Source organism: Talpa europaea (genome assembly GCF_964194135.1).
Source record: "Talpa europaea genome assembly, chromosome: 12".
Classification (NCBI taxonomy): Eukaryota; Metazoa; Chordata; class Mammalia; order Eulipotyphla; family Talpidae; genus Talpa; species Talpa europaea.
Genome location: NC_140079.1, coordinates 52,167,672 through 52,195,134, shown reverse-complemented (window position 1 = coordinate 52,195,134; position 27,463 = coordinate 52,167,672). Strand labels below are relative to the sequence as shown.

The following is a 27,463-nucleotide window of genomic DNA, read 5'->3' as shown; positions in this document are numbered from 1 at the left end:
TATTTTTTATAAAATAATTTTATATGAGTCCATCAAGATATTATATAGAAAATACACACTAAGGTAACATATATACACTTCATAAAAATAGAATACATCTTGGCAATTGCTTCCAGAGTCTGTTACCACCATGTACAGTGTATTGACGTTTAACATTAATGCTAATTTGAAGATGAGATTTTCAAGAAAAAGAAAACTGTCCCATTGATATTTTAAAAAATTGTTTCCAACTGACAGGAAAAATTCTTAAAATGCTGGAATGTAAAAGTTATGGAGCTAAATGCATGGAAGTTTATATCAAAATCTTAGAGCAAAGATCCACGCCATGAGTGATCATCTGAGGACAAAGTCTTATTTTTTCCTATTATCATAAATGATTCAGTTAATTTCACAAAGTCACTGAAAATAATCTCCTTATTTTGGATGTTCAATCAGAGTAAGTAAGCACCATTTGGGATTAAAGAAAAAAACTTTCTAGAAGCTGCACTATATTTCTAAAATGAGCTGTGTTTCTGTTTTTCCTTAAAGTAAAATTAGGTGTACAAGTCCTACCATAAAATATTAATACTTAAAAAAAACCTTCATGTGTTACTCAATCAACTTTGAGCAAAGCACACAGCAACTGGTTTATTATTCTAAAAATGATCAAATGCTCAAAAATCCACTGGACTTTGAATTTTTTTTAAGAAGCTAATCTGAGCTATGAAGCTACCATAAAATTTAAAACATCATTGATTTGTCCTGTTAGATGTTCAGAATGATCTTTGGAAAGTAAATGCTCCAGTGTAATAAATAAAGAAAACAATAAGGGACTTTTCTAGACCTTACCAAAAGATACTAGCATGGTGGGATCATGAAATACCTCAGCAGTACCAAGGAAAGCATGCGGAACAGAGCATAGCACCATTTTCAAGTTGCTGACATTGCAACTGTTCAGGAGACAGTAATCTGGAAGGGGACTTGTTCCCATGATTAATGCAGTTTAAATATGTGGAATAGGCTTTGGAGACTTTCTTAGTATGGATAGGCAGACACAGCTATATAGACTATGAATGTGGTCTGATACTCGATGGTCCCGTTGGCACTGTAGGATAAGGCTCGAACCCGCATGCGGTAGGTCTCTGGTTCTCGCAGAGGTCGCGTGGTATAAACCACACCTTTCAGGTTCTCATCCCTTAAGGCAAAAGGAATAGCCTGATCCTCATCGACCATGAGGAACGTTGTCCTGGGATGCATCACTCCATCCTGCGTGTATGCAACCAGCCGGATTAAATCTTGATTGGCTGCTATTCCAAATGGGAGGGAGACCAGTTTGTATTCCAAGGCATATGGACTCAAGGCACATTCCAAATCATTGGGTGGACAGTTTTTGAGGCAGAACCTGAGGACGACAAACACATGAAGTGCATATAGTTATCTGGGTTGGAAGCAGGAGAAACATGAGGCAGGTGGTCAGGATCCTTGACAACTTGGAGGCATTAAAGGCAGGAGACAGTCTGACTGTGAGAACCACAGGCTCACCCCATGTTCTGGGTCATTAACTCAAACCAGATGCCAGATGGCTAGGAGAGTACACAGCTCAAACAGCAAAGAGCGTCTCTCAGCTTCATTAAAGTCAGCAGCTTTTGAACCACTAAAGTAAGCAAGAATACCACAAGGGTGTCTTTAAAATGAAAAGTCAGTTTTGGAAATAAAAGCATCTGCACATATATTGGAAACAAGTACTTCATCAAGAGAGGAATACCACTTATTTTAAGATTTTAACATTTATCCTGTGATTTTTTTTAAAACTGAAATAGAATATCTTGTTGCTTAGTTAATTTTTCTAAAAAGAATAAGAGGTCTATTAGGAGTTCTGGAAAGAAAAGTTTCATTTGCATTTGATTTCCATACTATTTTAAATGAACAGTACTATATTTTCTTTTACTAGTGACTACACTGCCTGGTTTTGAGTTATTGGAACTTTTAAATTATCTGCCAGAAATCACTGGTAATAAAGAGTAAAATTAAAATAATGCACAAAGGACTGTTTTCTGAAGATATGGATACTTCAGTCATAGTATTTTTAGAAGTTTCATAAGTCTATATTTTTAATTTTTTTCCCTTTCCCCTTCCTATTCCTCTAGACACTTATGAATAGGCTTTGGTGGATCCTGGACAGTTCGCACTTGACTGTGTTACAGGAACTTGGTGTCACCGCTGAGAGGAAAAACTAAGTGTGAGCTCTGGCCAGCATTTGGTTTCAGAAACACCTTATTAGCAGGGCCTATTCATGATGACTGTTTTATCTGTTTCACTTTCTTAACTGGGTGCATGAACAGAGTATAACATTCCTGTAAGGGGAGGGAGAATATAGAAAAGTGGGTTATTCAGAACCCAGAAAAGACTGTTTCAGACAGCAGGAACAGTAAGCAAGATGGTGCAGGGATGGGCAGACGACTGACTCATCCTTGCTCATATTCATCTCTCATGGTGTCACCACCATCATCACACTAATAGCCAAGGGATGTCTTCACGGTCTAAGTGCTGAGGGCCTTAACACCTGGAGGGAACTTGAGGGAAGCTAGAAAATTGCAAAGAAGGGCAGGTGCTGTCAGTCCATGAAATGGTCACTGCTGAGACAGAATTCTAGAAGTTGAAGATGAATTACATGCTGGGAGATAGCCCCTGAAGCTTTGGCAGCCAGAGTGATAGTTTAGGCTGCAGACGTCTCATTTCTTGCCCAGTCACTGAGGAAGGAACATGCTTGTAATCCCATTTGCCCTGAGGTTATTTACTTCCTAGGAGGTCAATATGACCACAGACAGGGTTTGTTGGTTAAGGAGAGAGGAAGGATTTCCAGAAGCATGTCTGGAAAGAGAAGGCAAGACATACCCTGAGACAGGATCCCGCTGGTAGTTGGGTGGACAGGGCGTGTCGATGCACTGGTAGCTTCCTCTCATGTTGAAGCACATGTGGTTTGGCCCACAGCGCACATTCTGCTCCAGACACTCATCGACATCTAGGGAAAGACCAGGAACATGCAACATCAGTGCGTGGGCAGAACCTGCCACTGGGGCTCTATCTCACTGGAATGTGAGGGCTAGTCTTCTCATGGATGAGCTGGGTAGTGTGCCTAAGCTTCTTTAGCCACAAAGTGGGAATTGTGCTATCTGGTGTGCTGGTGTTCTAGAATGCTTTGGGGATTTTTTTTAAACATGTGAAAAATAACAGTTATAAGAGTAGAAGGGAAGTTATTAAGGATTCTCTGGTGTCTTTTAATTTGGAAAAGTGTGCATTTGAGCTCTGCAAAGCAAATAATACTTTAAATTTACTAAGAGCCAGCTAAAAAACTTTCAGAACACTTGTGAACAAATTTTGTACAATAAATCTTAAGAATATGAGGATTTTCTTTTATAAGTTCAAATTATTGTCTGGGAAGTAGAAATTAAAGGAATTGACTTATAAATTTAGGGGAGAATGTATAGGTAAATGAGATGTTGTAGAAAGAGACAGAATGAAGAATAAAACAATGAAGTAAGTGACCCAATATCCACAATTCAAGTTTGCTCAAATCTGAACTGTGAGGATTCCATCCTCAGTTGTTACAGCAATGAGGGCAACTAGAGCTTCTTCCTGGGGTAGTAACTCTCCCTAGGGAAATGGGAAAGCTTGCAAATGAAATAGTCTTCATTTTGTTGTATTCTGCACAAAGGGGTATGTGTGCGTGGTGTGCGCAAGCACAATAAGTGCTGGGGTGGTAGGGAAAATAGCGAGATGGAACAAGATTGAGAATGATAGATTTTCTAGAAACATTTTCCACGGAGTTCAACAAAATTTTTAAGGGATTTTGAGATCTCCAGAGTTAAGAACCATATTGTAGAGGAACTTTTTTTCACACTGTGGTATCTGTATTTCCTTGGTGAAAGCCTTCCAGTAGTATGACAGCAGGCAAATATTTTCATCCAGATCCTCATTTTCTGTAAGTTCTCCTTCCAAAAAATAATCTGCCTGAGAACTTCCAGTACATGGAGATTTCCTTTCCCATTTTACATGCCCACAAAAGTTTTCTACTAATCCTGAGTCTTTTTACCATACTCAGGAACAAAATGCTTCGAGGCACACATGAAGTGTGGGAACACTGGAGCACATATTGATGGAGGCAGCCCTTATTTCATCACATCAACAGGCCAATGGTCATAGGTCTCTATTTTAAATTAGATTTCAAAAGTGAGCTAGCTGGTTGTTGTGGGGACAACTAGTAATACTTTTATTTGAACAGAAAAGTGATTGTAGACTTTTTCCAACAGTCAACATGGTTGGTTTGGCAAGGAGTACAGACTTAAATTATATATATGGTGGTCACACTTCATTGGCTGAGGGATTTAAATCTGCAGTTTCAAAATTTTGCACATCAAGCAACAATGCCAGAATCCACATCCTTCACAATTATTTAAACCTATGATAAGAAACTTCAGAGGTCAGTTTTAAAAGGTAGTATTGGTTAAGTATAAGGTTTTCAATGTTCTTTTTAGAGGAGACCAGCAAAACATTTGAAGACTCCTTATTTAGAGAAAGTCTGTCAATTGGCTGCATAGAGGCACCTAAAACATTTTCCTTCTTTAGCATCTGAATAAACATGGATCCTGACGTACAATTACAATTAATCGGACCCAAATTAGTTTTCAGAAGAGATAGGTTTTAAAAGTCAAATGTACTTTAAAAAAATATTTATTTATTTATGTATACAAGAACTGGGGTACAGGCCAGAGATGCAGGGGTGGGGAGGTAAGAGGATTCACCAGAGACAGAGTGGGGAACAGAACAGGCAGAATGACTGAAATACACTGCTGAGGGGAGCAGTGGGCGAGTCAGGAGAGGTCTGCGGTGCCATGTGGGTAGCTCCCTGGCTGGGGATTGAACTCGTGCTGCAGTGGCTGTGGACAGCTTCATAGGCTGTGTACTAACCCCTTGGGCCACCAGGGAGGCTCTCAAACGTTCTTCTACCATGGAATTGGTGCCAAGATGAATGGGCATGTGTAACTGTGATGTTATTTCACAGTAATAAGCAAATTGGTAGCCGCATTATATAGTAAATGTCATATGATGGTATTTATTAGATTTGGATTAAAGTTGTGAAGTTCTTTTCTTAACTCTTAAATAACTTGAACTATTGCTATAAAGAAAAGAACAGGAGATAAGAAATTCCCAAAGACAGTATATTATCAAAGGCAGTGTCAATTTTTATTTTTGAAAGAATTTTAATAGATAAAAATAATTAGGAAAGATATATGCACCTCTATTTTCATTGCAGCACTGTTCATTATAGCCAAGATATGGAAATAACCCAAGTGCCTGATGATTGATGATTGAAGATGTGGTACATATACACAGTGGAATGCTACTCAGGTCATTTTGCCATTTGTGATAACATGATGGCTTTTGAGGAAATTTTGTAAGCAAAATAAGTCAGAATGAGAAAGACAAATGTCACATGATTTCACTCACTGTGGTGTATAAAGAAAAGAAAAAGTAACTGAACAAACAAAACAAAAACAAACCCTTGCATTTTGACAACAAAATGGTGGTTACCAGTGGAAAATAAAGGAGGAGTGAGGAGAAAGGCCAAGAGGTTGGTGGTGGATGGTGACTAGTGGTGGTGGGCATAGTGTGTACTGTGGTAGGCATAGTGTGTACTGTGGCAAAAAGCTGCACACAAATCTCTACCATGTTGTAAACTAATTTTTTCATAATAAAAAGAAAAAGAAAATAGTGAGCATTTTTGTTTGTTTCTAAATGTATTGTTTGATAAGGAAATACAAATGTAATTAATTATTTACTTTAAATGTAAAAGTAAAAAGTAATTCGGAATAAATTACTTACTTGGTTTTTTAGTTAGGTGTATTGACAAGTTTCTATTACAAGTTTCTCTTGCTAGTTTTACATTAGAACTACAGGAAAGGAACACAGGGTGGAAAAGTTTTTATTTCATTTGTCTTTCCTATTGTCTTTGTGAACCAATTTTAAATTAAGACTTTATCTGTCAAAAATGCTTCATGTCTGACAAAATAAGATTGTCTCAGAATGAAGTGAAAAGCTCCCTAGGAAAATGTGAAAGAAATGTAATTAGTCTTATCTTCTTTTATCTCATTAACAAAAGTAAAATTAATCATGATAATACATTCAGTTTAATCCCAAATAGCCAAAATGTTATTTTGATAGGCAGTGAATATGAAAGTTATTAATAAGATGTTTTCCATTATTTTTCATGTTTATTTTTTGAAGTTTGGGGTGTGTTTTATATTGACAGCCCATCTCAGTTTAAATAATAAACTCTCCAATAAAATATATTCCCACCAAACAATACAGCTGTGCTTAATGGAAAAATAAACCAGAAAAGATGGAGAAATGTGCTGTCTTCTGTTAACTGACAGTGTGGTGATGTCTGGTTTTTATTAAATGTTATAAGAAAATTATTATGATAGAAATTAAAGTATAAGCATTTTATAACATATTATTGCTAGATAGAAACAATACCAAGGTGAGTTGAAAAACTATTATATAGCTTAAGAAGGAACATATAAATGTATTTAATCAATGCTTCCAGATACATTAAAAATATGACAAACATACTTGAAACATTTATCTTATATACAGAAAAAACAGAGCAGTTCAGATTGACAGATATTATTAATTACTTAAAAAATACGACAGAACACATTTCAAATACAATGCCAATAAGGTGTTTCTAAATTTTTAGAATAAGATGCTTAAATTTAGCAGAAGGATCCTTTATTTTTTTCTGTCTCTTGGGAAAATCACAATCAGTCATGATCATTAGTTTTTCATTTTTCAGTCTGGTGACTTGCACTTGTGACTAGACTCTGTTCTTGTTCAGTGTCAAATTCACTTTAATTTCCCTTTTATTAGTGGCATTTTTATCGCTAATGTAAAAGCTCCAAAAATGCATATATGAATGAAAAGCAGTCTTTTGTTCCCCATAAATGCCTCAAACACTTTCTAAAGCTATAAAAAGAACTCCAAGTTATTCTTTAGAGTAAAGACTTCTTTAAAGGACATAATTGTTTTCTCTCATGTTTTTTTTAAACCACAAAATATGTAACCCATTTAAATTGCAAACATTTCAAATGCCACCTGTTTCTGATTTGTTCTCATTATTTTCCACTCTCTGAAGCACAACCAAATGCTAGAAAAGTTTTGAACTGAATGAGTGACAAGAGCAATTAAAAAACTCATTGTCATATGTTAGAAAAGAAGAAAAATCTTCTAATGAGAAAATGACATAATATAGCCTTAAAATTTCTGGCTAAGGTGTTTTGTAGTCTAGTTGGCTATTCCAAATGCTTCAGAATATACCCGGCTTCCTTCCTTGGTGCTGATATAACTCTAGGCAGTGTAGTATTAGTGCTGGCATTGCCACCTCTTCAGAAGGATTCTTAGGATGAAGAGTGAGGCAAAATTATGAAACATGGACAATGTAAATGACCTCATCTCTCCTTGATGCCACAGGGAACTTGTGTCCTCAGCACCATAGGATGATAGAGATAATAAAGGACAATTCTAGACCTCATGAGAATTGAGATCAAGTACTATCTTTGCTCTTGATTATTCTATGACATTGAGGCTCACGTGATAATCCCTCTGAAAACTAGTTTTATTATCTGCAAAATGGATACTTAACTATTGCCCTAACAAATTTGCATTGATTAGAATGAGGTAACACTCATTTTCAAAAAGTGTACAAATATAATGTTATTCTAATACTTGGAATCGCAGCATAGTTCTGTACAGGGTGAGTGCTTAATAAATATTCGGTCACTGACAACTAGAAGCAAAAGCCGTCATTGTGTCCACTTTCCTTCTGTAGCCAACACAATCCAATGGGGGTTCTTGGGGACTATGAATGTAAGAATGGGGGGTGCATAGGGATGAGGAAACTCCTCTGCTCAGGTGAAACCATCCTCTCTCCTGGTTTTACCTCCAGGGACACTTTTTCGCTGAGGGCCCTACTAGTTAGTCTTTTGTGGATCTCAAGAGAGGGAAAATTCAATTACTACTGAAAAAGCACTTGTGGAGATTTAACTTTTAAACTTTAGAAAGCGAGAATTTGTATATGACAAAGACATAAAATTTAGAGGCTTATTAAGACCTACAGAATACTCCTAGATTTTTAAGATTTTTACCATTACTTAAAAAAATCTAAGTACATATAGCAATACAATAAACCTCATCAAACTACAATGTTCCTTTCACATTTTTGTGTATAGAGGGTACTATTAGATCGATATTGTTTTCTATCGCCCTATATATTGTCCAAAACTGCTATAGTATCCATAAATTTGTATGTTGATTATATACTTGTTGGCATGTGTTTCCATTAGACTAAGATCCTAAAGGGAAGAGACTATAGATTATTTATTTGTTCAAACTTTTTATATCCTGCTATGCTAGCATAGGCGTATTTCTCATTTATGGACTTAAAGAATGAATGGATTATCTGGTCCATTACTCACTGGTCACTAAGACAAAGTACAAAATAATGCCTAACCCTGCAGTAAGTTTACGGAGCACTCTTTTCATTTTCCCTTCCATCTTAGCTGAATGTGAAAAAATATTTGAAGAGGTCTATTTCTATTTAGTTCTAATATATATATGTAACATATATATGTAACATATAGGTACATATACCTATATGTTACATATATATGTTATATAACATATTTATAATATACTATATATAATATTATATATGTGTTATATATGTTATATAAAATACATTGGTTTGGTTTAGACTTTCCTGCTTCTACTAGTATGGTCATACCAAAAATACTTATTAATTTTTTCCTTTGCATTTTTTATTTCCTTCTTACATGCAAACCCATGTTACAGATAGGTCTGACCAATGGAAACAGGGAAGAAGAGAACAACTAGTAGCCCGGTTCTTCAGAAAGAGGGAAAACACTTCATATCTCACATTCTATGATGTCGATTTCAAATAAAATTGCAGCACTAAACATCCCACCATTCTCTCACCTTGACATGTCTTTCCATTGAGCATGAGTTGATAGCCAGGTGGGCAGATACACTGATAGCTTCCAAATGTATTTTTACACTCATGTTGGCAGGTGTCTCTATTTTCACATTCATTGATATCTGTGCAGAAAGCAAGCAAAGCATATAACCATGCAAAACAAAGGTAGAGAAGGTGGCAGAGACAACTATAAACAAACAAGTTGATACAAAGTAGAAAAGCATCTTAGTGATTTTACATACATGTATTTACACATTCCCAAAGTTGTTTATTTCAGGATCTGAAGAAGAAGAAGCCCAATATAATCTGCACTATGTTATCAAATGTGGACCTCTCTTTTGTGTATGAGCATGTATAAGCTGAAGCCCCAGTCTGGATAATTTCTACGTTAGTTAAAGAGGTGAAACTGGAATAACAGAGGAAACTGATTTGTATAAGATCCTAAGCCAACAAAGTACAAAACTATCAATAGAAGAATAGAAGTTATCTAAAAGATACAGCTTCTATTGGGATTAATAGCAAAAAGAAATATTAACTTTTATTTAAACTTTAGCTATGTCTGTGTCCCTACACCCTCTTCTCATTATCCATGAATAGCTTTTCCATATACAGATATCATCAAGGTGGAAGTGTTGTTATATTTTGTGATTGGGATATTTATCAAACTTTATGTAATGGTAAAGCACTAATGACAACTACATTATCTATCTATCTATCTATCTATCTATCTATCTATCTATCTATCTATCTATCTATCTATGCTAATACCTTGGACACGCAACTTAACTCCTCAAGACCGCAGTTGTATTGATACAATCTCCCTACTTCACAAAGCATACTGGAACTTCAAATGCAGTAATGTATGGGAAAGCATTTTATAAGCTATAGAGTTATCCATCTGCTACTATTAAGCCAATAAAATGGCAATAAAAAAGGAGAGTGAGACGACATGCTAATTACAAATTAATTGAGTATGTGATGTTATTTGTTGAATATGTGATGTTATTTGGGAGGCCTCAGATTTCTTGCCCCGATTGTGCTTTTGTTTTGATCAATATTAGAATTTGCACACAATTCCCGAGTACAAACGAACCAGTGACAGATGAGACGATCAGGACATGAGCTGGGAGTAGGCGTGCTGGAGGATGCAGTGAACAGAAGACCAAGTGAAACCTGGGAGATGACTTAGAGCAAGAGGGTCTGTTCACTTTGAAAACTTTGCATAAGCTCACGATATTACTGCAATGATTCAGAATCTGTTAATGATAAATGCTGATCAAATATTTGTCAGTGTTTTTAACCCCATTTTAATTAGCCGAAACATTCATTCCAGAGCTTGGTTGAATTATTTTTATGTTTTCCCTTTATAATTTGCTTTGACTAAAAATAACAAAATTATGGGGAACTCCAAATAGTCAATATTGTATTTCCAAGAGCATGAATTTTAAAGTGGTCCCAAGTGTTACTTTTGCATCCAGAAGCAATGAAATGCCCATTTTTTTCCTGTTAAGTTTTGGAATCAATGTCTTAAAAAGATACATTTTAGCCCCAATTCAACAAGATTTCCTAGTGCTAATTTGAATCTTTTGTAAGATGTCTATCCCAGATGGTTCATTAAAGGCATTTGGCGTTTATTATTATATAATTCAACACTGTCTGCAGTCATAGTGTAAATTTTTTTTATTGGTACCAATACTATAAAATACTCACCATATTTTAAAAACTGCTTCTAAATGTTGAAGACTTAATTCTCCAAAATGAAACTTAAATAGCCAGTAGTTGACTAGTTGTAAATGTTTATGTTAGATTCTCTAAGATTTACCCTTGCTTGGAAACGGTAGCTACCCTCAAATAGTGGATGGTTTAGGAAAAATAATGCTTGCAAACATAAACAACATGTAATATAAACACAAAGACATAGAATAAATACATTTATAAGACTATGATGAAGCTACAGGGCATAGACAGCAGTGAAGAAATTGAACATTGGGCTATTAGAGACACATTTTTTAAATGATAGGGCCCTTCAGATCATTTACAAGAAATCAGTCAGATGGTGTGTGGTGTGTTAGGGTGGTGTTTTTCGTTTATCATAGCAAAAACACAGATATGGGGGCAGGGGAGTTAAGACAGCAGCATAAAAGAGACTGTTTAAAAGGAAGGTAGACAGTGGGACTAATAAGATATGGAAACTCTTCAGTGGGAATGATGATTTCAAAGGATTGAAAGACAGATTGTCTGATAGTAATTCTGTCAACAGAAGAATAAAGTCTTAGCTAACAGAGTAAGATCAAAATCATGGGTATGAAAGATTCCCAAAGAGTTTTGAGCAGATGGATGTATTAGCTTGTTTGATGGATGGATGCTGTCTGATGTATTAGTAAGGATAATGGAATAGAGTCCACAAGTTTAATTATTAAATAGTGTTTAACCACATGAAGCATATGTAGAGAGTTGTTAATGGGTGCAAAAATGCTTGAAGTTTAAAGAGTAAAAGAAATGATCTGTCTCACTTCAGGGAAGCTGATCACATCAGAAAAATTAAATATCAAGTATATCAGGACATCTAGACAGAAATGGACCCAAAGAAAAAAGATTGAAGTTTAATTATCCAGAGTTTTTGAGGGCCCAATGAGTAGAAAAGATTTGAGAAGCTGGGTTCACCTAAGAGTGGAAGCACTGAGAAGATGATGTGCAGGAACATTGCTTCCACAGGATAAAGAAATGATCAAAACTGAAATCTGAAAATGAAGGTGTTTTGAAATGTATGATAGAAGTGCTTAACAGAGTCCATATTTAGGAGAGAATAAGCAAAGTCTAGAACACATAAAAATGCAGGAAAATGAGGTTGGCATAGAGGTCTTCAAATTTAACAAGGATTTCTTTCTTTCTTCCCTCAGGCCTCCACCGTTCTTTTTTTCGTTTATCTAAAGAATAGTGGGGTTAATTCATTTTTGCTAATTTCTCCTTTTGAATAGCTTAATAACATGCAAACTGTGGACACTCACAGAAAATGGAATTAAATGAGTGACAGATGGCAATGTTTGCAATTTAACTGAAAACAATGTCTCAATTTTTGTGTTGGAAATCACTCCTCCTTGTGCAAAGAAAGTACAGACTTGTGGGCATGGATCAAGATACTGAAAGCAGGCTTTTAGAGTGATGGAAACAACTTAATTTTGTCCTGACTCACATTATCTTTTCAGTGATTTACATATATATGAAATCATTGAACTGAGAAATACTATGGGAAGTGTTGTCATATAAACAGCAGTTGAGTGAGTAGCTGGAACTTCCATTTTTAACCCATTGCTTTGGTATCAATCAGATACAATCACAATCTGATGGTATTCAGTTATGTGACAATATGCATATTCTCTTAATAAAACAGTCTGGATATTTCTCTGTAACATTAAATTTACTAACACTTCCAGGGATGATCAAAAGAGAGAAACTGTTAATATAAAACGATAAGTGATTAGAATGCACACATGTTAACACATTTATTTGAATAAAATTTGAAATAGTTTTAGATGCTAGAGTAAATGTCTTGAAACTGAGTGATCCAAGATTTTGGATCAGATATAACTCACTGCACCCAAGCAATAAGCGGTGCTGTACATATGCGTACACGCTGGTTCCTAAGGGAGCCCATAGAAAGGAAATGTAATATGGCTGACATTTACCTACACAAGTGTCATGGCTCGCCTCCGAGCCTTCGGGGCAAGTTTTCCTACTAGTCCTTCTAGTCCTGGAGAGAGCTGTCCTGCTGTTTCTATACTCTGAGTAGGAGCTGTAGAGTTGTGAGTACTGTCTGTAATGCTGTTGAGGTTGATAGTTGTTTCTCACAGGGGAGAACCGAGCAAGGTTATAGCTATTGTACTGAGTGCCATAATTTGGAAGCCTCTCCAATCCAGCGCAAGATTTCCCGTCCCCTAATAAATGTTGTCCTGGTGGACAGACACACTTGAAGCTGCCGGGGGTGTTGGAGCACTGATACGCACAAGGTTTAGGCACTTGGTCACATTCATTAATGTCTGCTCGTGTGCCATGATACATAAAAAAGAGAAAAAAAAAACACACATACACACACAAAACACAGGAATAAAGAATCAGTCTGTGAAACACACTGAGGACATTATGTTACCCTCCAAAGTCAGGAATACAAGTTATTTCTCAATTGCTATGATCTTTTGAGAAAGGTTTAATCGTTTCAGTTATGAATACATAAAAAGATTCTGTGACTCTCCCTCAAGATTGCTCCACATGTACAAAGGAACGTAAAAGGTCACATGGGAAAATGTGGTCTTGAATCCAGACAAACTGGAGTTCAAAGCTAGTAGAGAGCTTAATTCTGTTGGTGGAGGAAAGAACTCAATTGTGTCTCAAATTTGCACTGATTATAATATTCCCCCCCCGGATACATTTTTAGTTTCCTTACTTGTTTGGAAAATAATTTCTTTCTAGAACCAAATTGGTAGAGTTAAATAGATTTTTAAAATACATCTGTATACCCATATAATGAAGTCATTATTGTATTAAAAAGAACATACACATTTTTCATTTAACTTAATTCAATAAACTTTTATACCAACCATATTACAGGCAATATTTTGAAAGCATACATAGGATGGCGAATGCTCTGTCCCTGCTTCCAAAGGATGTAGCCTAGTTAATTACAGAATCACTCATAGCCTCTTTTGTACAATTACAAGTTTCAGGGGCAGGAATATGGGTATGATTACAAATCTTTTCATTTGCTTTTGTCTCTTGAATCAACAATTAATTCATGATTTTTAATTAATGTTTTCAATTAATGATCAAAACAAGCATATTTTTTTTTTTTTACAAAAGATTAAAAAGAAGGGAATGAAGGCACAGAATCATTTATTACTAAGATAAAAACCTCATAAAATCCATTAAATTAAAGAAAGTTACTTTTTTCTATCCCTAGGTCAACACAGCATATGTATTCACAACTCTCTTTATAAATTGGAAAAATAAATGAAAACCCGAGATCAAACCCAAATTTTTTATTAATTACCAGAGCAGCACGCAAAAAAACAACATGAATAAGAAGGGTAAAATTAGTACATTTAGCTTTAAAAATTAGTTCAGGAAGCAAAAGTTAAAATTAACATTTTTAATCTCTTAAAAGCAAAGGTCCATCATTGATTTACCCCAGCCCCATATCTAACACTCAATTTCTGGTCAAATTTGTGAACAAATAAACATTTCACTCTGCTATATCCCTCTTATGACATGTTAATTATATAAAAATTATAATATGTAAAGACAGTATACAGTAAGTGATAATAATTGTTATCATTTGAAATGCCAGTGTCATTTGAATTCAACATGAAGTCTCTGAAGAAGTCAAATTATGTATTAAACCAACTTAATCTTCCAATTATATTAAAGGAACATTGAGGAGAGAGAATGACCTGAAGCAAGTTGTTAGCTCATGTAACCATATTAGTAGTTTTATTACTCAATTTAAGAGTTCCTGTAGACTTACCCATACAGGGTCTTCCAAGTCCTTGAGACCGGTAACCTCTTGGACATACGCAACGGTAACTGCCTCTTGTATTTTCACATATCTGGTTATATCTGCACTGATGGGTCCCATCTTTACATTCATCAATATCTATAGACATGGAGGCAAATATAACATTTCCTCTTTCAAAACTTAAAGTCAGTATACTGGAAATGAACATGCCTTAGAACTCTCTAAGGTTGCATTTCTCATCATGTGCTTGGGATTTCAAATCAGAAAACCTGGGTTCAAGTCCCAGTCCTGCCACTTATTAAGTGGTCCCATACCCCTTTTGCTTCTTACTAGTTTTAGTCTCAATGCTGCCCCCTCCCCCTTTATACTCCTTCCTCCTCTGACCATTCTGGAGTAATGACTTTAGCAAGCTTGTTGACCTAGATTTTGAGCAATAGTGTTACATTGCTTCTGGGTTAGAATCCCACATTTCCAGCAGCTAGTTGATCTACCCTATCCCCATTCTTTATCAATCCTCAGGGAAGAATCCTCAATCAGATTGCAAATATCAGAGCCATCTTTAACTTATACCCTCAGTTGCCAAGACTCGGTAATTCTGCTTCCTTTCATCAAACCCACCTATCTCCACCTTCCATTTCCACTTAGCTATATTTTTGCTGTAGCTTCTTAAACAGTTTTTGATCTCTCAGCCTATCTCATTTCTAATCCATCTGATACATAATTTCAGAACCAGTAGTCCTAAAAATGGTTACAGTGTAGATAACTGTAGATGATGTACCAAGTTGGCTGCTGCTGTTAGGAGTCAAGCATTTCTACTATTTCCATTCAGTTTTTGAAAAGAGTCTTTGAAATCTGATTGTCTCCCCTCCTCCTCAGTTTTCTTTTGAAGTGCACTAAACCTCCATGTATAAAACCTCAACAAATATTAATAAGTGGCCAATATCCTTTAATTTTTATCAATGCCCTTCTATATATCATATGAGAAGCATATTGTAATTTTATTAAAGCATTTTTCAGAATGAAAGATTTGAAATTGTCCCATTTTAAAAATGGGTCCATCAAATGGGATCCACTTAAAAGTGGGTCCAAGGCCTCCCCGGTGGTGCAGCAGGTTGAGCGCCGCACTGTGAAGCTGTCCGCAGCCTCTGCAGCACTGGTTTGATTACCGGCTGGCCAGGGAGAAACCCACATGGTATGGCAGACCTCTCCTGTCTCACCTGCTGTTCCCTTCAGCAGTGTCTTTGGTCCGTCTGCCTGTTCTGTTCCTAACTCTGTCTCTGGTGAATTCTCTTACCCTCCTGTGCCTCTGACTGTACCCCAGTTCTTGTATAAATAAATAAATCTTTAAAAAAATAAAAAAATAAAAATGGGTCCCAAATTTCTATATCATCTTAAGATTTGTCCAAGGTCAGAGAGCTGTCAGGAAAGATGAATTTTAATGCATTATCTCTAAGTCCAGCTCTCTTCCCTCACACAAGGCGTTCACTTTGTTTCTTTCCCTTTTCTACCTCCTCCACCATTTGAGGCTATATTTAATGGGATCCTTCTGTGATACCTCTGATAGACACTCTCTTTAGATATCACCATTCTTTCATACAATTTTATCTGTACCTCCTTTATAGCATTTTACTTTGCCTCATTTTACAGATCTTTTTCTTTTTTCTTTTGTTGAAGAGAGTGGAATTAGCCAACCTATCCCATAGACTGTAAGTACCTGAGAACAGAATGAAATCTCTTTCATTTTTGTAAATTCTGCTGCTCCTTGCTTTACTAACTAGTGCAGACTGGTATAGAATAGGCGCGCAAAAAATACAATTAGGGAGAAACAGAGTTTACTTTATTGTCTGGTCAATGCTTGGACATTTCAACAATATTTAGTTCTAGTGAAGCTATATTTTGAACTTCTAATAGACTTCTACAAACATTACTTTTTTATCCCTCTCTCATGAAATTCTAAGCATAAATGCTAAGTTTCATATTAGAAGTATCAAATTATGTGCATACTAAACTAGGTAAACCAAGTGTGCAATTGTTGGGAGCTGAAATTGGTCATAAGTGTTCATGGTAAGCAGCTATCCCCTGGTATAACCATTATCTGGAAATAACCATACTAGAAATTGGGAGCAAAACACCTACAGCAAGGAGTAATTTCCTTGGTAGGTTATATTTACCCTAATCATTATTTTTTTTGAATTGAGGTAACATTGGTTTGCAACACTCTATGTGGTTCACAGGCAGAGGCTCACACCTCTTCAGATGCATGTCTCTACACCACAGCTGCACCCAGGCTCCCACGGTCCACCATGACAGTCCCTTGGGCACCCTCCACACTTTGTTTTCTTCCTTCCTCCTCCCCATTGAATCATTAGTTTAAAAAGTGAATGTCTTACTTGGCTTGTTGATAGTAAATGGATCTCAGTCATTAAAATAGTCACTCACCAATGCAGGTTCCATTTTCTGCCTTGGTCATTCCAGTTGGACAAAGGTCAATGCACTTATAGCCACCACGAGTGTTCTTGCAGTGCTGGTCTGGTCTGCACACATTCTGTCTACACTCATTCACATCTGAGAATAAAGAATAAAGGTAACGCATACTGAGAAACTAATTCCTTCCATTTCCCATAGAAATTATACCTCTGGACTTTAAGGATATCGTAAACTAATATAGATACTAAATGTATAATCATTATATAAAAGTGTTTACATTTCATGAAAGTTTGTAAAACATTTTATTTTAAAACAGAGTGATAAAATTCAAAATCAAAATATTACTTCACAGAGCTGGTGGTCATACCAACCACTTCCTCCTCCTAGGAAGATAAAAAATTATATATGTTATATATAACCTCAAGTATATACATCTGGAAAAAATTGGGAAGAAGGGGAAATTACCAACACAGTTATGTAATTGGAAAACAAAGTATACAAAATATAGCATTTGCTTCCATTTTGCTTTTTGTGTATAGATTATATAGCATAGTAGGTGTCCTATATATGAATCAAGTCTGGACATAGCATATTTACTAGACCAGACATTGTTAAGATGTTGTCAAGATGTCGTTGCTTTTAATTTAAAGTCCATTCTTACCCATGCACTTTCTGCCTTTGAGCTGATATCCAGGTTCACACCCACAGTGGAAACTTCCTATGGCATTGAAACAGTGGTGGTGACAGGGGCTGGACTCCTGACATTCATTAATATCTGTTAAATAAAACAAAACTTTCATTGTATGTTGTTAGAACACCTGGATTAGTTTATCCCAATGTTTAACATTCAATGACCATTGATCATTATCATGTTTAAGATCTTTCCTACAACTAATCCAATACATCTGCTCCAGATGGTCTGCCAAGGCATTGACAGAATAAACTGCTGGAGAGGTTACCTCCCTTCAAGACTCCTCAAAGATAGATCTTTGCTAATGACTCCAGAACTATATAACACACCTCTACTTTATTTTACCATATGGCTCCCACCCCTGTTTCTAGGAAGTTTCAGCTCTGGAATGGTGCTGACAGAAAGGAATACTGAAGATGAGGCAGAGGCAGGGAGGAGGAATAGAAGAGGTGGAGGGTGTGAGACAGGGCAGGAAATGTGAAGGTCTTTCGCAATTGACCTTCCCCATTTTTCCTTGCTATTAGTTTATTTGAGTCTTTATCACCTTACACTAGATTGGATGCAGCAACTTTACCATTTCTCCTTGTCTGTTGTCACTGCCAAAATAATTTTCCCAAACACCACCTGAGTCATAGTATAATTAACAAAGCCTAGACATGAACTCCCTAAACTCTTGTGCATTTACTTTTATTTATTTATTTATTTTGTATTTTCTTCCCTCTCCTTGCCTCCAATCCCAGAGGAACAGAAATCTCTTCTCTTTATTTATTTATTTATTTTAAAAAGATTTATTTATTTATTTATACAAGCACTGGGTACAGTCAGAGGCATGGGAGGGTGAGAGAATTCACCAGCGCCAGAGCAGAGAGCAGAACAAGGCAGACTGACAAGTACACTGCTGAGGGGAGCAGTGGGCAGCAGGAGAGGTCTACGCGCCATGTGGGACCCTTCCAGTGGCTGGGGATCGAGCCGGTGCTGCAGAGGCTGCAGGCAGCTTTGCAACCCAGTACTCAACCGTTTCGCCACTGGGGAGGCTCCACTCTTCTCTTTTTTTAAAAAAAGATTTATTTTATTTATGCATTCAAGAACTGGGGTATAGATAAAAGAGGACTAGAAGGGAGGAAAGCGCAGAACCCTGCTCCCCTCCCCCGCCCACAGAGTCAGCACTCTCCGACCCACAGAGAGGAGGAAAACAACAAACTAAAACGACCAACAAGAACAAACGACGCAGCAAGCAGGACTGTGAGTGGAAAGGAACTATTGCAGCCACCACACCCCGTGAACGGGAGCTGTGGAGAACCCTGCAGGATCCGCCTCGGCGGTGAGCAAATGGCTCCGGGCACCATTAGAGAAGAACAAAGACCCTGGGAGACCCGCACACAGCCCGGGCTGCTGGTAAGCTTGCGTGGAAAAGTGGCGCGCTTGGCGCTCTTGAAAAGCAAACACGGACCGGGATCCCCGCAGCCCAGGTCCCCGTGCCTGAGACCTAGGCTTGCGGGGAGACGCGCGGAGGCCCTCACGGGGGTGAAAGTCCCTCACTGAGTAAGCAGGAACCAGGCGCCCAGGCACGGGAGCGGGTGCAAAAGGCGCCATTCCCGCGCCACTGAACTGGGCTACAGCCCGCGTCCTGGACCTGAGGGCTTTGAACTGAGACCTGGGGCACGAAATTCTGGGTGTGGGTTCTCCACGACGGTGGGGCACAAGGCAGACATAGCACCCCAAAGCCGTTGAGGTTTACCCTACCATTCTCGCTCCCTGTTCCCTGTCCCATGGGGGTGGGGGGGTTGAAAAACAGCCCCCCAAGGACAATAGGAGAGATCTCTGGCGCCACCTAGCGACCAGAAAAAAGTCACTAACACCCCATAGAACAGGGAAATTTCTTAAGACTTCTTGGAAAGGGCAGAAGGCTTCTGGAGGACCCAGTGGCCAGCTGGGAAGTTAGCCCATGCCAGACCCCTTCCAACCAGCAGTCTGAGCCCACAGAGGGAGCAGGCACCCACGTCCGGGGCAGACCAGGCACGCAGAAGAGTGTGCCTGAGACCGGATGCAGAGGGAATGCGTCCCGCTTCGCCAGTTTAGAAAAGGGACATTTCTTCAGTAAAGACTGCCTAAAACCAGCAGAAAGCTCTCCCAGAAGCCAGAGATGGTTCCTGGCGGAGCCAGAGGGGAGCGGAGAAGTTCACCCAAGATGACGGCCAGTCCTAGCAACACAGTGTCCCAATGCATACGACAAATTAGAAAACAGACAGTAGGGAGTAGAAGAACCACACGCAACCTAACAACGCCTCAGGAAAGAAGCACACCACAAAAAGAAAACCACCCTCCAGATTGCAACGACAGTAACTTGGAAGAACTTCTGAGCCTTCCAGAAAGAGAATTCAAAATTGCCCTGATTAAAAAAGTGGCAGAAGTCATAAAGGGGAAATTGAGTCCCTAAAGAGGGAAAACAATGGTCAGAAGAATGAAATTGAGTCCCTAAAGAGGGAAGTAAAAGAAATGCAAGAGATCAAAGAATTAATGGAGGAACTAAAGAACTCTGGGAAAAGCAATGAAAGCAGAATAGATGAAATGGAAGAACGAATAAGTACTCTTGAAGACACAGAAATAAAAAGAACAAAAACAGAAAAGGAAAGAGAAGTACGAAGGAAAAAGAACGAAGAAAGACTTCGGGAACTATCTGACTCCATGAGGAAAGGAAATATAAGAGTTATAGGAATTCCAGAAGGAGAGGAGAGAGATGTAGGAACAGAGAAAATATTCCAGGAGATAATTGAAGAGAACTTCCCAAATGCGAAGAAGGAGCTGAAAATTGATATACAAGAAGCAAGAAGAACACCAAACTTCCACGACGAAAGGAAAAATACAGCAAGACACATAATAGTAAAGCTCCCAAGAATCCAGGACAAGGAAAAAATAATGAAGCTGGCAAGAGGGAAGAAACAGATAACATTCAAAGGAAAGCCAATCAGGCTGACATCAGACTTCTCCGAAGAAACACTACGGGCAAGGAGAGAGTGGAGGGACATAGTCAACAGACTCCAAGAAAACAGATGCCAACCAAGAATACTCTATCCCGCAAAGCTCTCCTTCCTCTTTGAAGAAAGAATATGGACCTTCCCAGACAAACAGAAACTCCGGAATTTCATTAAAACTAAACCCCCACTCCAAAAAATACTACAAGGAGTCCTAAAGCCAGAACCTCAGAGGGACGAATAACAATGAAAGAAGGCCAAAAAAAAAAGTTATTAAAAGAATAAATAAATAAAATCAAAGGAAAGACAAACACAATGGCAAATACAGATGCTAACATATCAATATTAACTCTAAATGTAAATGGACTAAACTCTTCAATAAAAAGACACAGAGTTGCAGCCCGGATTAAGAAACAAAACCCAACCTTTTGCTGTCTCCAGGAAACACATTTAGCTACAAAAGATAAAAATAGGCTCAAAGTTAAAGGATGGAAAACAATCCTACAAGCAAATGGACCAAAAAAGAAAGCAGGAACAGCTATACTTATATCAGATAAAACAGATTTCAAACTCAAAAAGATAAAAAGAGACCCCAATGGTCACTACATTATGATCAAGGGGACAATACTTCAAGAAGAAATAACACTCATTAACATATACTCACCAAATGAAGGAGCACCAAAATATATCAGACAACTGTTGTCCTCTCTGAAAACAGACATCAGAGAAAACACATACGTAGTGGGAGACTTCAACACACTATCAACAATGGATAGATCAACAAGACAAAAAATAAGTAAAGAAACCAAGCTCTAAATAAGGACCTAGAGCAATTGGGCTTAACAGACATCTATAGAACACTAAACCCCAAAAAAATGGAGTACACATTTTTCTCAAGCGCACACGGATCATTCTCCAGGATCGATCACATACTGGGGCACAAGACAAATATCAACAGATACACCAAGATTGAAATCATATCAACCGTCTTTTCTGACCATAAAGGCATCAAACTAGAAATAAACCATAAAAAAGAAGGCAAGGAACTTTCCTACCTCATGGAGATTAAAAACCACACTACTGGAAGACCACTGGACTAATGAGGAGATCAAAGAAGAAATTAAAAAATTCTTTGAATTGAACGACAAGGAGGACACCAATATCCTAAATGTATGGGATGCAGCAAAAGCAGTAATAAGAGGAAAATATATAGCAATAGAAGCTCACATCAAGAAACAAGAAAGAACTCAAAGAAACAACCTAATCTCGAAGTTCAAAGATCTAGAAAAAGAACAACAAAAAAACCCCAAAACCAGTAGAAGAAAAGAAATAATAAAAACCAAAGCAGAAATAAATGAAATTGAACCTAAAAAAACAATCCAAAAGATCAATGAAACCAAGAGCTGGTTCTTTGAAAAAATCAATAAAATAGACAAACCCCTAGCCAGGCTCACAAAGGAAAAAAGGGAGAAAGCACAAATAAACAGGATCATCAATGAAAGAGGAGAAATCACAATGGACACAGCAGAAATCAAAAGAATAATCAGTCACTACTATGAACAGTTATATGGAAACAAGTTCAACAATCTAGAGGAGATGGACAAATTCCTACAACTCTACAATCACCCAAAGCTAGATAAAGAAGAAATAGAACACCTAAACAGACCAATTACAAGCAGCGAAATTGAAATGGTAATCAAAAACCTCCCCAAAAACAAAAGCCCAGGACCTGATGGATTTACAAATGAATTCTACCAAACATTCAGAGACGAATTAGTGCCCATCCTTCACAAACTCTTCCAAAAAATTGAGAAGGAAGGGACAATACCAAACACGTTCTATGAAGCCAACATCACTAATACCAAAACCGAACAAGGACAACACAAAAAAGGAAAACTACAGGCCAATCTCCCTAATGAACACTGATGCAAAAATCCTCAATAAAATTTTAGCTATCAGAATCCAACAATGTATCCATAAGATAATTCACCACGACCAAGTAGGATTCATTCCAGGGACACAAGGATGGTTCAACATCCGAAAATCAATCAACGTTATCCAACACATCAACAAAAAGAAATATAAAAACCATATGATAATATCAATAGATGCTGAGAAAGCTTTCGACGAAGTGCAACACCCATTCATGATAAAAGCCCTTGAAATTCTTGGGATACAAGGAACATACCTCAACATCATAAAGGCCATCTATGACAAGCCAACAGCCAGTATCATCCTCAATGGTGAAAAGCTGAAAGCAATTCCATTAAGATCTGGAAGAAGACAAGGATGTCCACTCTCACCACTGCTTTTCAATATAATACTGGAAGTCCTAGCCAGAGCAATAAGACAAGAGAAAGACATCCAAGGAATCCAAATAGGAAAAGAAGAAGTCAAACTATCACTATTTGCAGATGATATGATAATATACATAGAGAACCCCAAAAACTCCACAGAAAAACTAATTCAACTTATCAATCAATTCAGTAAAGTGGCAGGATACAAAATCAACACGCAAAAGTCAGTAGCCTTCCTAACACAAACAATAAATCTGAAGAAGAAGAAATAAAAAAAAACATCCCTTTTATTATCGAAACAAAAAAAATCAAATATTTGGGAATAAATCTAACAAAAGAGGTAAAGGACCTATACAAAGAAAATTATAAAACACTGTTAAAAGAAATAGAAGAAGACACAAAGAAATGGAAAGACATCCCCTGCTCATGGATTGGAAGAATAAACATTATTAAAATGCCATCCTACCAAAAGCAATATACAGATTCAATGCTATTCCAATCAAAATTTCAATGTCATTCTTCAAAGAAATAGAACAATTATTGATGAAATTCATATGGAATCACCAAAAACCCCGAATAGCCAAAGCTCTACTGAAACAAAAAGAAGGAAATGGAGGCATCACACTCCCAGGCTTCAAACTATACTACAAAGCCACAATCATCAAAACTGCATGGTATTGGAACAAGAACAGACATACAGACCAATGGAATCGAATAGAAAATCCAGAAATAAACCCACAGATTTATGGTCAACTAATCTTTGACAAAGGAGCAAAGAATATGCATTGGAGCAAAGAAAGTTTGTTCAATAAATGGTGCTGGGAAAACTGGGTCGCTACATGCAAAAGAATGAAGCTTGACCACTACCTCACACCATACACAAAAATCAACTCAAAATGGATTAAAGAACTAGACATAGACCTGAAACCATAAAATATATAGAAGGAAATATAGGCAAAACACTACGTGATTTGCACATCAAAGACATCTTTACAGACACATCACCCAAAGCAGTGATAGTGAAGGCAAAGATAAACAGCTGGGACTACATCAAATTAAAGAGCTTCTGCACAGCAAAAGAGACAATAACAAAAACAAAGAGAAACCCCACCAACTGGGAGAACATTTTTGCACCCAATACTAATGATAAAGGACTGATCACAAAAATCTGCAAAGAGCTGATGAGACTCAACAACAACAAAGGATATAACCCAGTCAAAAATGGGCAGAAGAGCTAAAAAGAAACTTCTCTGAAGAGGAAATGCAAATGGCCAACAGACTTATGAAAAAATGTTCAACATCACTTGTAATCAGGGAAATGCAAATCAAAACTACCATGAGATACCATCTTACACCAGTGAGAATGGCACATATTAAAAAAACTAGCAACAACAAATGTTGGCGAGGGTGTGGAGAAAAAGGAACTCTCCTGCACTGTTGGTGGGAGTGCAAACTGGTCCAACCACTATGGAGAGCTGTGTGGAGATTTCTGGACCTACTAAACATAGAGCTTCCATATGATCCAGCAATTCCACTCCTAGGTATTTACCCAAAGGACACAGAAACGTCCATTCCACAGAACACCTGCACCCCTATGTTTATAGCAGCACTGTTTACAATAGCTAAGCTTTGGAAACAGCCCAAATGCCCAAAAATAGATGACTGGATCAAGAAGATGTGGTACATATATACCATGGAATATTACTCAGCATTCAAAAAAGATAAACACATGCAATTTGCAGCAACATGGATGGCGCTGGAAGGGATCATGCTCAGCGAAATAAGCCAAAAAGAAAAAGAAAAATACCAGATGGTCTCACTCATAGCAGGAATCTAGAAAACTTAAATAAGGGATCAGGAAAATGAATAACTATAAGAAAGTGAAAATCAAAATCAACAAAAAACTATGAACCAGAGACACTTTTTGGGGGGTGGGGGCCAGGAGGGGAGGGATTGGGGTCAGATTGGGGCATGTGCAGTTGTATGGGGGAATATAAAAAAAAATCTATTATTTAAAAAATAAATAAATAAATAAATAAAATAAAAAAAAAAGACAAAAAAAAAAAAAAGAACTGGGGTATAGGCCCAGAGGTGTGGGTGGGTGAGAGGATTCACCAGAGACAGAGTGGGGAGCAGAACAGGCAGATCTACTGAAATACACTGCTGAGGGGAGCAGCAGGTGAGACAAGAGACGTCTGCTTCGACATGAGGGTCAGCTCCCTGGCTGGGGATCAAACTAGTGCTGCAGAGGCTGCTGATAACTTCATAGGGCTGAGACTTAACCACTTGCACCACCAGGGAGGTCTCAGAATTCTCTTCTCTTATTTAAGAAAAGTCCCTTTATTTGAACTTTCTAGATTTGCAGTCCTCCTTTTTTTCCTCACCAACATAAGGATTGTGGTCCCTCTACCATTCCCTCCTCTTGAGTGTTTTTCAAGTCTGTATATACATCGAATTTGTCCGATGGCAACAAAATTTGTCTCAAGTGCCTGCCACTTCTCTATTGTTTTGTTCCAAACCCCTCAAAAGAGTAATTACCATTTTTAGGCTCTTGACATCTCCATCTTGCATTCTCAAACCTGAGATTGCCAATATCTTATTTTGTACTTGTTTTCTACTTAAGGCATTTAATATTTCAAAAAATCTTCATGTGTTAGCATCAATGCACAAATGAGATGATAGACTATTAAAAGATTTTCTCAGTGCAGTTTTCCTTTCTTTCTCTTTTTCTTGCCCCCACCCCTTTTTTATCCTTCATGCCAACCAAAGCCAATTGTTATTAGCAATCTATTATGAATAATAATGTATCTATTTTATGTACACACACACATACACATACACTCCTAAACATGCAAATTCATTTCTATTTTCTTAAGTTATTTTTGTTTTCCAGTCATCTTTTCTACACAATTTGTATATATTTTCCTACATCTTGGTTTTGTCATGGAAATTCCTCTAAGCCAAACAACAGTGCTCCATTCCATTCCTCATAATGGCTGCACAATGGTTTATGGTGTGTATGGATCTAATCCCTTCATTCTTTCTACAATTGACTGGCATTCAGTTTTGTATCCAGTGTTTCTGCCTATGAAAAATTCTGGTAACAGCTTTATTTGCAGCTGCCAAAACTTGGAATCACCAAGATTTTCCTTAGTAAATGAATGGAGAAATCAACTGTGGTACATGCATACAATGGAATATTATTCAGGGCTCGAAAGAAATGTGCTATCAAATCCATGAAAAGACATGAAGGAATCGTAAATGAACACTGTTAAGTGAAAGCAGTCAATCTGAAAAGGTCACATACTTTATGATTTCAACTATGTAACATTCTGGAAAAGGCACAAGTATGGAACAATGAAAATATCAGTGGTCACTAGAAGTTAGAGGGGAGTGAGGAATGAATAGCTATAACACAGAGGACTTTTAGGGCCGTGGAACTATTCTGTATATTTTAATGGTGGATACATATCGTTATTTATTAGTTAAAACCCAGAGGATGTATAACATCAAGAGTGAATTCTAATATAAGCTACGGACTTTGGGTGATAAAGGCATGTCAGTGTAGGTTTATTGATAGTTACAAACATACTCCTCTGGAGTGGATGTTGATAGTGGGTGAGGTTGTCCATGTGTGGGGTCAGGAAGTATATGGGAACTCTCTGTACTTTCTGCTTAATTTTGTTGTGGACCTAAAAATGCTCTAGAAAATAAAGCCTATTGAAAAATCCTGTAATAAACACTCTGGTAGTCTTGTGCAATGGAATCTGATGAAATAGATTCTATTAGATCTTGTTATATAATCTCCTTTCTCAAAAATAGCAGGCAAATGTTATTCAAAACCACTGTGCTACAAATATTTAAAATAGCTGTGGACTATTACATCCAAATATCAAGAAGCTTGAGCTACAAAACAGAGTTTACTGTAAATGATTTGAACGGCAGGAGGTCTTAATTCTTAGTATGATGAAAATGAAGGAGGGCTCCTGTTTTTTGTACCTTGACAACTCAGTCCATCAGAGGTTCTGCGAAAGCCAGTTCCACAATGGACCACACAGCGATAGGACCCGATGGTGTTGTCACAGTCCTGACCCGAATGGCAGCTGTGTCCACCCAAAGCACACTCATCAATGTCTGCAACATAGTGAGTCATTAAACTAAGATGAGTTGATGAAAACCAACTTAAAATCCTGCTGTGAAATAAGGGTAAAGAAGGCAATCAGCAGCACTGAAAAACATACAAGACTAGGAATATAGGATATTTTGGTTGGATCATTTCAGGTGGGTGAAATAGCTGACAAGCTTCCGGCTGAACAGCATATTTTGAGACCCACCCATGCACTAGATGAGGATGATAATATGGATCTCACATTAAAGGAAATAATATATTTAAGGTGCCTGATCCACAGGGAACATTCCATGAAAGAATCCTCCCTCCTTCAGTGTCCCCCCTCTTTTGCATTTAAAAGGGCAGTCGCTTGGGCTTTGAAGGAAAATTCTTTCCTCTATCTATCATTATTTATTTATTTATGCAAT

The 27,463-nt window shown here is 37.4% G+C and overlaps 1 protein-coding gene across 1 annotated transcript in view; it reads right to left on the bottom strand.

Annotated features, from left to right (window-relative positions):
• Nucleotides 1-1,014: 1,014 nt before the first annotated feature.
• Nucleotides 1,015-27,463, bottom strand: part of HMCN1 (hemicentin 1) — a gene marked incomplete at both ends in the record, with an annotated part of 509,757 nt that continues 483,308 nt past the window's right edge. The window contains 8 exons of the mRNA XM_084251187.1: nt 1,015-1,381; nt 2,875-3,001; nt 9,034-9,153; nt 12,718-13,068; nt 14,550-14,678; nt 16,980-17,105; nt 17,629-17,742; nt 26,927-27,061. Coding sequence (XP_084107313.1) covers nt 1,015-1,381; nt 2,875-3,001; nt 9,034-9,153; nt 12,718-13,068; nt 14,550-14,678; nt 16,980-17,105; nt 17,629-17,742; nt 26,927-27,061 — 1,469 coding nt within the window. The remainder of the gene's footprint in view (nt 1,382-2,874; nt 3,002-9,033; nt 9,154-12,717; nt 13,069-14,549; nt 14,679-16,979; nt 17,106-17,628; nt 17,743-26,926; nt 27,062-27,463) is intronic.